The sequence below is a fragment of the Prunus avium genome, chromosome 7 (assembly GCF_965620075.1).
Source record: "Prunus avium chromosome 7, drPruAviu1.hap1.1, whole genome shotgun sequence".
Classification (NCBI taxonomy): domain Eukaryota; kingdom Viridiplantae; phylum Streptophyta; class Magnoliopsida; order Rosales; family Rosaceae; genus Prunus; species Prunus avium.
Window position 1 is genome coordinate 28,004,085 of NC_142290.1, and position 12,952 is coordinate 28,017,036.

At 38.3% G+C, this 12,952-nt stretch overlaps 1 protein-coding gene across 1 annotated transcript; it reads left to right on the top strand.

Annotated features, from left to right (window-relative positions):
- The first annotated feature begins 8,033 nt into the window (after positions 1-8,033).
- LOC110754989 (uncharacterized) lies at positions 8,034-9,711 on the top strand. Its single transcript, XM_021956128.2, has one exon. The coding sequence runs from the start codon at positions 8,721-8,723 to the stop codon at positions 9,231-9,233; it is 513 nt and encodes a 170-aa protein (XP_021811820.1). The 5' UTR covers positions 8,034-8,720; the 3' UTR covers positions 9,234-9,711.
- Positions 9,712-12,952: the final 3,241 nt, after the last annotated feature.

Below are 12,952 nucleotides of genomic sequence, written 5' to 3' on the forward strand. Positions count from 1 at the left end.
TGTACCTCTACACAACCTTGTTTCTTCTTAAAGCTTTCAGCTATGGCATCTTCTCTAAAGGTTGATGGTCTCTTTGGTTTGATTAAAATTCGCCTGAAAGATGACAACTTCATGAAATGGCGGTATCAGATTGAATCAGTTCTTGAAGGACATGAGATCTTTGGTCACTTCGATGGCTCCGTTGTTCCTTCTCCCAAATTTGGCTTTGTGGACGAAGAAGCAGTAACTTCTGAGGTTACAGATGCCTACAAGAACTGGCTTAAGCTTGACAAAGCACTTCTTAGCCTTCTAATTGCGACTTTGTCTGATGATGCGATCGAGTATGTTATCGGCAGTAAAACCGCTTGCGATGCTTGGCTTAGTCTTACCGATTGATATGCTATTGTTTCTCGGGCTCGTCTCAATTTTCTCAAAACAGAGCTTAAGATTGCACAGAAAGGGGCGGATTCCGTTGAGAAGTTTCTGCTTCACCTTAAGCATGTGCGTGATTAGCTTGCGCTTGCTGGTGTGTCCATTTCTTATGATGATCTTATGATCTCAGTCTTGAACGGTTTACCTTCCGATTATGATATGATCAGAATCGTGCTTGTTGCTCGTGAGACACCTATTTCTCTCAAGGATTTTCGTACGCAGCTTTTTACTGCTGAACAGGCTGCTGAGTCGCGCCCTTCCTCTCTTCTTTCTCCTATGACTGCAATGCTTGGCCATAGTTCATCGGTGTCTCCAAATCTAAGGGCTGGTATTCTTCCTCCACCGTCTTCAGTTTCTGCTCCCTCTGGTTTTCAGGCTACCTCTTCTGTAGCCTATGATTCTTCTTCTTCGAATTTTGTTCGTGGGAGGTTTTCTAGTAATCGTCCTACCAATCGTGGTGGTTATTATGCTCCGAGGCCATCTAGTGGTTTTCCTAGGTCTGGTATCACACATGAATGTCAAATATGCTCTAAGCGTGGTCATATTGTTGTGAATTGCTTTTATCGCAACCCTTCTTCTACATCATCTCCTTCATCCTTTGTGGTGGATTGCCAGATTTGTGGCAAACGTAGCCATGGTGCTCTTGAGTGTTATCATCGCTCGAATTATGTCTATCAAGGCTCTTCTCCACCATCTACTCTCAATGCTATAACTGCTTAAGTCTCCTACGCTCCTGATACTATGTGGATTGCAGACAGTGGTGGTAGTCATCATATGGTGTCCAATGTCAATACTTTGGAGTCTACTCAGCCTTGTGCTTTTGAGAATCGAGTAACAGTTGGCAATGGGGAAGGTTTGCCTGTTACTCATATTGGTCATGCCTCCGTTTCTAGTTCCTCTACTATTTTACACATGTCTAATGTGTTTCATGTCCCTAAACTCACTGCTAATTTGATGCCTATGCATTAGCTTTGTAAGGAGAACAATTTCTCTATGATATTTGATCAGTTTGGGTTTGCTATATAGGACAAGGTCACCAAACAGGTGCTGCTCACAAGGAGGAGTCATAATGGCCTTTATCCGATTCCTGGTGTGGCTGCTTCCTCCTCACCTACTAATAAAGCTGCTACTAATTCAGTGGCTTATCTAGGACAAGAAGTCAAGTTCTCCTTATGGCACAGTAGGTTAGGTCATCCTACTAATAAAGTGGTTCATAGTATGCTTAAGTCTGCTAGCTTACCTCTCCTAGTATATTCTCACCCTCACATTTGTCAATATTGTTTGAGTGGTAAAATGCATAGTTCACCGTTTCCTACTCATCATAATAAAGTTGTAACTCCCTTTCATCGGATTCATAGTGATGTGTGGGGACCATCCCCTTGTAAATCTTTTCAAGGATATCGATATATTGTTACTTTCATTGATGAGTTTACTAGTTTCTCTTGGATCTATCCAATGTTTGCAAAATCATAGGTGTTCTCTCATTTCATGAAGTTTTATGCTTTTGTGGTGAATCAATTCTCGGCAGTTATTAAGTACTTTCAGAGTGATGAGGGAGGTGAATATGTTAGCAATCAGTTTCATGAGTTTTTTTTAGCTCAAGAGGCATCGTGCATCAATTTTCTTGTCCTTACAAACCTCAACAAAATGGTTTAGCCGAGAGGAAGAATAGACATCTAGTTGAGACTACAATTACTTTATTGTCAGAGGCTTATCTTCCTCAGCATTTTTGGTTTCATGCTATGTCTCACTCTATATATCTGATCAATCGCATGCCTAGCAAAGTTCTTGATCACAAGTCTCCTAATTTTCGGTTATTTCATCAACATCCTGATATTCAGCATTTAAGGATTTTTGGTATTGCTGTGTATCCATGTCTTAGATCCACCAATCAGAACAAGCTTCAAGCTCGAACTACATTATGTGTTTTCTTAGGCTATCTCATGGGATATAAAGGCATTCTTTGTTTCAACATGTCTACTGCCAAGTTGCTTGTGTCTCGGGATGTTGTTCATGATGAGAGCAAGGCGTCCCTGTTTTAGGCTCATCTTCATCTTCAATTGCATCAACCTCTAGTGCACCCATCTCTGTGGTTTTACCTATACTATCTCATGCAGATGATCCTCCTCCTTTGTTTGATTCTCCAGCTCCTCATTATGTTCCTATTGCCTCTGTGTCTTCTTCCTCAGGGCCAAGCACATCACCTTCTGTATCTGCTGTTCAGGATCAAGAGCCAATTCCCAATGTTCTGCCAGTTCTTACTAATCAACAATTGGACGTGTTGTTTCCTAGTCTTGATTCCTTTAGTGCTTCAGGTATCTCTCCTATTAATCACCATTCTATGCAAACCAAATCAAAATATGGTGTCATTCAAAGAAAAGATTTTACAGATTATGAATGTTATCACACTAGTTTACTTGCTCTGCCTGAACTGGATGAACCATCTAGTTACAAAGTTGCTCGGTATTCTCCTGAGTGGGTCACTGCTATGCAAGAGGAACTCTCAGCTTTGAATATCCAGGGTACTTGGACATTGGTTCCTCCTCCACCTGGTGTGAATATAGTCAGTAGCAAGTGGATTTACAAGGTGAAAAGAAATTCGGATATGAGTGTGTCTCGGTACAAAGCTCGACTAGTGGCACAAGGTTTTAGTCAAACTCAGGAATTCAATTATTCAAAAACCTTTAACCCTGCTGTTAGACACACAACTGTACAACTTATTCTTAGCTTAGCTGCTATGCATGGTTGGCAGTTACAACAATTGGATGTAAAGAACGCATTTTTACATGGAGATCTTGAGGAAGAAGTCTATATGAAGCAGCCTCAAGGTTTCAAAGATTCCACTCATCCTTAATATGTTTGCAAGTTCACAAATCTCTTTATGGATTAAAGCAATCCCCTAGGGCATGGAATGCCAAATTCATAGGATACCTACATGCCATTGGTTTCAAAGCTTCTCAATCTGATCCCAGCCTATTTGTTAAGATAGAAGGTTTCGAAATAGTTATTCTTTTGTTATACGTCGACAATATTATCCTTCTGGGTTCTAGTACAAGCCTTGTTCAAACTACAATTGAGGAGTTAAGTTTTGTATTTGACATGAAAGACATGAAGCAGTTAACATATTTCTTGGGCTTACAGATCTCTTATTTGAGTACAGGTTCAATTTTTTTTAGTCAACAAGGCCAGACTTAGCACATTCTGTGAATATCGTTTGCCAGTATATGACAAATCCTTCTCAGACTCATTTCTTATTGGTTAAGCGCATCCTGAGGTATATACAAGGTACTATGGATTATGGTATTACCTTCTCTCCTGGTGATATGCAACTTCATGCTTACAGTGATGCAGACTGGGCAGGAGATCCATCTACACGCAGATCTACAATTGGCTTTGTGGTTTTCATTGGTTCAAATCCAATGTCTTGGTAATCTAAGAAGCAATGGTCGATTTCCCGAAGCTCTACAGAAGTCGAGTATAGGGTTCTTGCCAATACAGCTACCGATATTGCTTGGTTTCAACATGTCTTGGCTGATTTACATGAGTATCTTCCTGAGCCTCCTTTGTTGTTCTGTGACAATCTTTCTGCCTTAGCTCTCAGTTCAAATCCTATGCAACATTCTCGGATAAAACATTTAGATATTGACTTTCATTTTATTAGAGAACGTATTCAACGCAGGGATATCATGGTGCAGTACATTCCTACTGAAGAGCAAATTGCGGATGTCTTTACCAAGGGTTTACATGGCCATGTGTTTGTTAAACATTGTATCAATCTCAGACTGGGTATCCCAGTTGAGATCGAGGGGGGATGTTTACCAAAATAAGATTAGTTAGCTTAGCTTCTAGAATTGGTTAGCTATCTGTTATTAGCTAAGTCACATAGGTCTATCACGTGTAGCCCACAGCTGTAATATTCATGTGAGTTAGTTACAGAGCTTACTTAGAGATTAAGCAAAACTGTACTGGAGAGCAAATTGCGGACGTCTTTACCAAGAGTTTACATGGCCATGTGTTTGTTAAACATTATATCAATCTCAAACTGGGTATCCCAGCTGAGATTGAGGGGGGATGTTTACCAAAATAAGAATTAGTTAGCTATTTGTTATTAGGTAAGTCACATGGGTCTGTCACATGTAGCCCACAGCTGTAACAGCTGTAATATTCATGTGAGTTAGTTACATAGCTTACTTAGAGATTAAGCAAAACTCTACTGTATAAAAAGTATGAGCAGCTTCATATAATCTTTAATCTATGAGATTTCTCTTAATAACAATTCTGAGTTTACTCCTCTGGTTTTCTCTCAAGCATTCATTTGTTCTTCTCTCTAATTTCTATAATGTTAGCAAAAATAAAGAACATGGTACAAAGCGACTAAAATAAAAAAAACGAAGAGGATTAGGCGATCATTTCTATATATAAGGAAGTGGTCATTAGACTAACGAGGTAGCCTAGTAGCGATTAAAGGGAACCCCAGTTGATGATAGAGAACTCTTTATCCCTTTCAAAGCCAATGCTCAAAACAGCTTAACTATTACAATCCTCAAAAAGTATATTAGAAAATAGAATCTAGAGATTCCTCATACCAGGATAAAAAAGTTTCGATGTGTAAAATTAAGTGTGCAACACGATGAGCCACTCCATTAGCATAACGACGAATATGAATCACCCCTTTTGGTGGGTCGATGTCAGCCTAATGAGACTTTGGTTATCTGGGTTATTTTTGTGTGTTTCTTCAATTTTTCCAAAAAAAAAAAAACCAAGGGATTATTTATTAGTTGATTATAAGTCAAAACTCTAGAATGATCTAATATCATGCCTCATCAACTCAATCAATCTTCCCGTTCTCTCTAAAAACAAATTAAAGAACACTTAGTTCACGGAACTCATATGACTCACCATCTGCACTGAAAATATATAATTAGTAAGCAAGTTACAGGGAGTGACACGATGTTGAGGCGGCTACAAGTTGTTTTATTTAAGTGGACACGTGGCCATTAAAATTTTTATTCAGACATGTGGCAGTAAATTGTTTGATCCTTGGAATTTAATATTTCTAATTGAAAAAATAATCCAGGTGCTGATTTGTGCATATATATACTCCGGTAATTTCACATAAGGTGGTATGAGAATATAGTATACAAATGTGGTTAGATATTTCCCGAATTGTATTTCACAATTAAATAAATAATTAATCAAGTTGGAAGGATAATAATGAAACTCTGGATGTTGTTATGTGACGCAATTGAATGATTAATTGCAAATTGAGTACAAATTTGGTTCATGTCAACCAAGAGACATACTTCTCGTGCAAGCTTTCAACCTTCTTAGCCTTCGTTTTGGATATGGATTTTTATTTGTATATTGATTGCTTCTAAACTTTTATATATTTTGCCTAATTTTTGGTCATGTATATAGATACGTGTATATATTCCAAATGCCACATAATTCTTCTTTCTTTCTTTTTTTTAGTCAGAAACCATTTTATTGAAAGTCATATGAGAAAAACTATGGGACAAAAGTATCGAATTTGAAACGAAAAAACCATCTCTAATTTATTTACTTATACTAGAAATTACTACCACAACCAAATAAAATTTACTTAAATCTCTTCCTCTTGAAGCAAAGATTATTATGCATACTCGACGAGTTGTGCCGAACATTCATAATAAGTTATATGACTCATTTTTGTGCATTGAACTCAATGTGTTCCTACGCGATAGGTCAAACTCAAGTGATAAATACTTTTAACTACTTGAGTTATTCTAAATTAATATAACCTACGAGAAAGGGAATTCGAACTTGTAATACGAGGAGACATACTTATTGCCTTAATCGACCGACTTAATCCAGATGATCTTAAATTCTTAATAAGGTTGATAGGACACCAACATGCCTAATTTCCACTCCTAAATTTCCTAATTATTTAGTGGATGGTGAATGGGATTTGAGTTGTTGTGTGACCAAACTTTGGGTCAAAGCTGTAAAAAAAGTTAAAAGAAAAGGAAAATTGGGCTACAGTGAAAACCAAAGCAGGTCACATCAGTACAGATAGACGAAAACGTGAGGGTCCTATTTCCCATCATAAACGGTTGAATTTCCACGTCCGAAAACAGCCCCGCAATTTCTCAGCTTGCTTTGTTTATTTCATTATTAAATAAAATAAATAATTAAATAAATGCCACGTGTTCGAATGAATGAGTCGTGACGGCAGATCATGGTGCGTTTTGGAGGACCCTTTCGTTGTTGGAGGATTGGGTTTTTAGAAGATCAATCAAAATCATACCAACAAAGCAACCTCATTACGAGATGTGTTTGGAACACGGAATCAAATGAAAATTTGAGAATTACCAAATTATGTGAATCATCATTCCTATTTTCACTTAAAATTTGAGTGGTTTCGCAGTTTCTAGTAGATTCCAGAGCTTACAAGAGTGACCTCTTGAGATCCCTTTTTATTTTGGTAGCTTTCATTGCGCCATCATGCATGCGTGTATTATAAAAAATTATAAAGTATCAAATTCACGATATACTAACATAACTTGATCCATGCATGTGCTATAGAACCTATAAAAAGTAATTTTATAGATACAACTTTTACTTTGGTATTAAAATTACCTTAATGTAGGCTACTAAAGAGTAATACTACTCATGCTATAAAATAAGGAAAATGTTAGGAAGATCAACTTTAGATACCAACTTGTGTACCATCTCTCTAATAGATCGTGAGACCCGTTGTATTGGTGGGCTCCACTTCTATTAGAGAGATTGTACACAAGTTGGTATCTAAAGTTGATCTCCCTATCATGACCCATAAAATAATATTACTCATTACGAGTAATACTACTTTTTACCATATTTGTAAATTGTATACCACATTCTCATACCACCTTATGTGGTAAATGAGGTGGACATCCAAATCAATTAAAATTAATTTAATATTTTCTTTTCTTTTATGATTTATTGACACTTTTTAATTAATGCGGCTGTCCACTTTATCTGCAATATAAAGTGGTATGAGAATGTGATATACAAATATAGTAAGAGTAGCATTACTCATTACATAAAAGGATGTCGGCTTTAAAAGATTGGACTCCCTACTTACGTACGTATGAAACCTATACTCTATTAAAACTAAGTTCTCTACCAATTGACGACTATCAAAAAGTTGTTGCCATCTTTCGAATTTCGTACAAAAATCACTATATTTCTCTAAAAATATTAAAATCAGGGACCATCACAACACTAGTACGTTTCAATCGATTGCTTATCATATCATATAAATCTTGTCAAAAAAATAAAACATTATATTAAGTTAAGATAAGAGAAATGATAAAAATTTATCATCCTACTCTAACATATTGTTTCTTTGCAAAAAAAGACAAAAACTATATTATAATTTATCTCTTTATTTGATTGCTATTTGACTCATATTTCTCTCCCCGAGTTGCCTCACTCTTTGTTTTGTCTTCTTAATCATTCCACTAATTAAATTAAATTAAATACCCAACTCTAATCTAATCTCTCTAAAAACTCTCTCTCTCTCTCTCTCTCTCTCTCTCTCTCTCTCATCCAACCTCTCATCCAACCTTTTTTTAATTTGTTGCAATTTTATAGGAGGTCAAAAAAAGCAAAGACACCATTTCCCACAAAATCAAATAAAGCAAGAGCCACTCCAAGAAAAGGCAATCAAAATAAAAATACCAAAACACCGAAGAAACTTCCACCACCGCAATACTCGTTTCCCCCAACTCCCTCACTCCATTCATTTTCGGCCTCCTTCCTATATCCAACCTCTGCCAACTCCATTGATAAGCTGCCTTTTGCCCTGTCACTCTCCTCCCAAGGCCAACCCATTTTCCCAAACACACACCCCACCCTCCTTCCTCCTTCGTCTTCATCATTTCTCTTTGATGGAGACTCCACTTTTTTTAATATTATTTTCCACTCTCTGACCTTCTGTATGGTAAAAGGGTCCCAGGTGATCCTAGAGCAAGGAATTTGAATTCCCTTTCAGATTCATCTTCTTCCTTGTTCAGGATCCGAGACCCTCTTAATTTCTTTTTAATTTTCATTTTGTTGGCAAAACCAAACACCAAAGATCAATCCTTTTTCCCTCTTTTTCATTTCATCTTAGAGATTCTGATTTTCTGCAAAGTTCTTTAGATTCCCAGTAATAAAAAAGCTCTGAAATCCCAGAAAATCGCCCAATCTCTAAGACCCAGATCAGAACCATTTTCTCCGTTTTCCCGATTTTGCATCGAGGCTAACACAACCCACCTCCCATTTTTTCCTCAAACTTTTCAACCATGTCACAATCCATAACCTCATCCCGGCAACTCTTTCTCCGGCAGGCCTCCTCCAACCGCCGGCAGCCGCTGCTCCGGACCCAAGTCTCCCACAGCACTGCTCGATTGGCGGAAGTCGCCGGCGGCACCGCCGCCGAGTGTGCCGCCGTGTGCTGCTGCTGCCCGTGTGGGCTCGTCAACCTCCTCGTCCTGGTGATCTACAAGGTGCCGGCGGGGATCTGCCGGCGCGTCCTGAAGAAGAAGCGGCGCAAGAGGCACGCCAAGAAGGGGCTTTTGCAGCCCAGGCATTGCAAGTGCACGTGCGGCTTCGACGGGTCGGAGCTCCAGTTCCACCAAGTGGGTTTCGATTGCGGGTTGGAGATCAACGACATGACGCATAAGGTCGCGGACGGCGAGTCGGTTGATGAGGATGTGCTGCAGCTCGAGAAGGAGATGTGGGACCGGTTTTACAGCACTGGTTTTTGGAGAAGCCCATCCCAGAGAGAACCCTCCAAGGTTCTCCCTGGTATATAATTTTAATATTTAATTATTTATCAACCACCGGAAATGACCAAAATACCCCCAAGTTTTAAACAACAACCAAAAAAAAAAAACTGAAGATTTGTTTTGTTTGGTTCAATTTTCACCTGGGAATTGAATTTCCCTTTCTTCCATATCTTTGATTTGATTGGCTGCAGGGTGGTGCATGTGTGTTTGTGTGTGTTCTTTGGTTTTGGTCTTGCCAAAGGTCAGGGATTTAATTTAATTTTAAAACTATTTAAAACTATTTGTAATTTCTGGTTAATCATGTAAATATTGGGGATGTGGAAATGGGTTTATTTTGATTTTCTGGGTGATGGAGAATTGGTCGTGTGGACATGCAAATCTCTCTGTATATTTTGTAAGAGTTGTTTTGACTTTGGGGGTTTTAAGTGGATCTTGTGGGCATTTAAAAAAGTAAAGAGTGTTGAAGGTTTCAAAGATTAATGGAATCAAATTCTTTGCCGGCCTCTTTCTGCAGTATTTATTCAACATATTTTCTAGATTATGTTTCTAATTTGTCTCTGCAAAAAGAAGGGAAAAAATGAATGGCTATGTGCATGAAACTCTGCCTTTAATTTTTTGCTGACTTTTCTGGTGGTTATGTGGCAAGGTGATGCATTTGAGGAACTAGTGTCTATAGTCTCAATATCAAATTAAATTTGATGTTTGACCATTAGTTTGGACACAGCCTAAATCCAGAGCTTTCCGGAATTTGTTTACGGTGAGTTGTTATTGACATTTCAAAATAATTATTTTGTTTATGCGCGATGATGACTATTTTGGAGTGTTAATAACAGCTTTTATCCGGAAAACTATGTAACGATTTGATTGCTTCTATGTAATGGGTTTGAATGTGAAGTTTTGATATTTCTTCATATCATGGTAGGTAAATATGATAGTAACCCTAAAATGCAGGATCAAGGAAAGGTCCTAGGTTTTGCCATATCTTTAGTGGCTTTCATCTAGAGTAGTCTAGAGTTGGTTGGATAATTCAAATGAAAAAACATGAGGATCCTGGTGGGGCCAATACGTATCTGGCTTTCTCTTGGATATGCAGATGGCTTTCTTTGCTATATCATGTTTCAAAATAACATTTTTCTTCTGATTTGTTGCTTCACCTTTTGACACAATTTGACTACATTTTTTAGGGTCAAATTCACACTCACCACAATAATAAAGAAATGTCTCGTATCACACTTCCCCTTGAATATTTTCTTCAATTTTACTAAAGTCAGTTGCCTACGTATATGTGAACAATTTTTCATCGTAGATGAATGTGAGTCTTATTTAGAGGTGTCAAACGGGACGGGCCGGCCCAGCACGGCACGAGCCCAGCCCGTTTAAATGAGGCACGGCACGGCACGAGCACGAATATTAGTGGGCCGTGCTCGGCACGGTACGAAAGCTTGGACCGGGCTGGGATTTAAAAAAAGGTCCAATGGATCGGGCCGGCCCGTGGCCCGAAATTAAATGGACTTGGCCCGAGCCCGCTTCAAGCACGGCACGAGCCCGAGCCCGCTTCAAGCACGGCCCGAGCCCGAGCCCGCTTCAATCCTCTATTGCATTTTTTTAAGACAAAAAAAAAAGTTGGGATAACAAATAAAAAATTGAGTAATGAAAATAAAATATAAAATAATAAAAACAAACTTGGAAGTTGGACTCGTTGAAAGTTGAAACTTGAAACACTCCAGCATTAATAATAACTTAACAAACAGAACCAACTTTGTTGGACTCTGGAGTCAGTTGAGGGTTGGAACTTGGAGAGGCGTGAGGCCATGCGTGAGGCCATGCGTGAATTTTCAGTAAACAAACCATCTGCAAATACTCTTCCTCTTGATTTCTGCATATTCTCATATCATAAATCTTTAGGAAATATCCCTAACTATATAAACCCCAAATCAGTGTTGGAAGATCCATATAGCATCATAAACCAAAACCTGTGTTGGAGGCATCTAAATAGCTTGCGAACCATCAGCACGAACCAATTCTCTAATTCTACAGAGTTGGATTTGCAAGGTAAGAGCTTTAACATATAGTTTCTATGTTTGGTTGCTCAAAATTTGTGAGAAACATTGATTGTAGGGTTTGATCTTGTTTTTATTTTTATTTTTAATTATTTAGGTGTTTGATTGATTAATGTTTTTAAATAGTTCATCATTCCTTGCTTCTAATTATATTTTTTATGTTTATAATATGAATTATGTAGTGGAAAAAAATTCAAGGGAAAAAAAAATTCAAATTAAATGGGTTGGTTCTTGGGCCCGAGTATGGCACGAGCACGGGCACGGCACGAGCACGAGCACGGGCACGGCACAAGCACGAGCACGGGCACGGCACGAGCCCGGCCCGGCCCGTTTCAATTTGGACATGGGCTTTGGGCCGGGCTGGGATTTATGATTTTACTAAATGGGCTGGCACGGCACGGCCCGCTAAGTTAACTGGGCCGGCCCGGCACGGCACGAAAATATTAAAAGCACGAGTTTAAATGGGACGGGCCGGCCCGGCACGGCCCGTTTGACACCTCTAGTCTTATTACGCATCAGCGGCCTAAATAGATAACTGTAAAATATGTCGAATTTGCGTCCGACTCACTCTTTTACCACAAATTTATTGTAATTCAAGTGATTAAGAGGATTTAACTCTACATTTGATGTCATAAGTTCGATACTTCTGAGGCGGTAGTGAGGGTTGTAAATGTTGAATTTTATGGTGGTGTGGGTAGCTAGGCATCAACTTCTGGTAAAAACTCTAGTCATCTTAGTGAGTGACTCGTGAACCAATTTTTACCCTTTTTCTCATCTTGTGGCCTGAGCAGAACCAAACCATAATAATAAAAACGAAAAAGAAATTTGAAGTCACTTTCCAGACTCTACACACATGATGTTGTGAAGTCAGGTGGTTCAGATCTGAATTTTGAATCAGTGTGCTAGTTGTGTGGGCGTGTAAACTGTCCCTTTTGTTCCCTATAAATTAGTGGCATTGGGACCCTACTTTTTGTCCCTGTTCTATAAAATAAAGGGTACCCTTCAAATTTAATGCCTGTCTCTCTCTCTCTCTCTCTCTCTGCCCTCCCTCCCAGTCATTTATTTATTTCATCCTATTTACCAATGTAAAAAAGGTAAAATCCCAGTTCCTATTTGTGCAGAAACTTTTGTTTTTGGTTCTCTCACACCGGACCAAAATTGCAGATGTACTTGGGGAAAAAGTACCAATAATCACACATGTGGACAAGTATAATTATCTATGTCCTTGTTCTTCATCCAACTAGAAAATTCCAAACCCAATTGAAGTGATATGGGATGGGTGTTCAAAGTACAGTATATAAATTTGTACAAAAAAAAAGAGTACAGTGTATAAATCATGATTTCAGTGTTACTTATTAGGTCTTCTTTTGCCTAAAATCCCAGAATTTGCATGTCTTTCTTCCTTTTTCATATTCAAACTACACTTTAGCATTTCTCGAAGTTAACATAAATTCCCAAATTGATACCTTTCATTTTCTACATTATATTCCAAAATGATTTTGATTTGGAAATTCCCCGGATGAAGCATTCTACAACTGACTTTTTTTTGTTGTTGTTCTTTTTCCCTACACAACTTTCTGTTTTCCAATAGCTTTAATCAGTTCTAAACTAGAGGTCATAAACAAGCTCAATTATGGCATTAGGGCGATGTCTGAGGAGTTTTTTCAATTTATATGAAGCGTTTTG

What these genes read in the sequence shown, in the direction of transcription:
- LOC110754989 (XM_021956128.2), top strand. Translation starts at nt 8,721, where the DNA reads ATGTCACAATCCATAACCTCATCCCGGCAACTCTTTCTCCGGCAGGCC.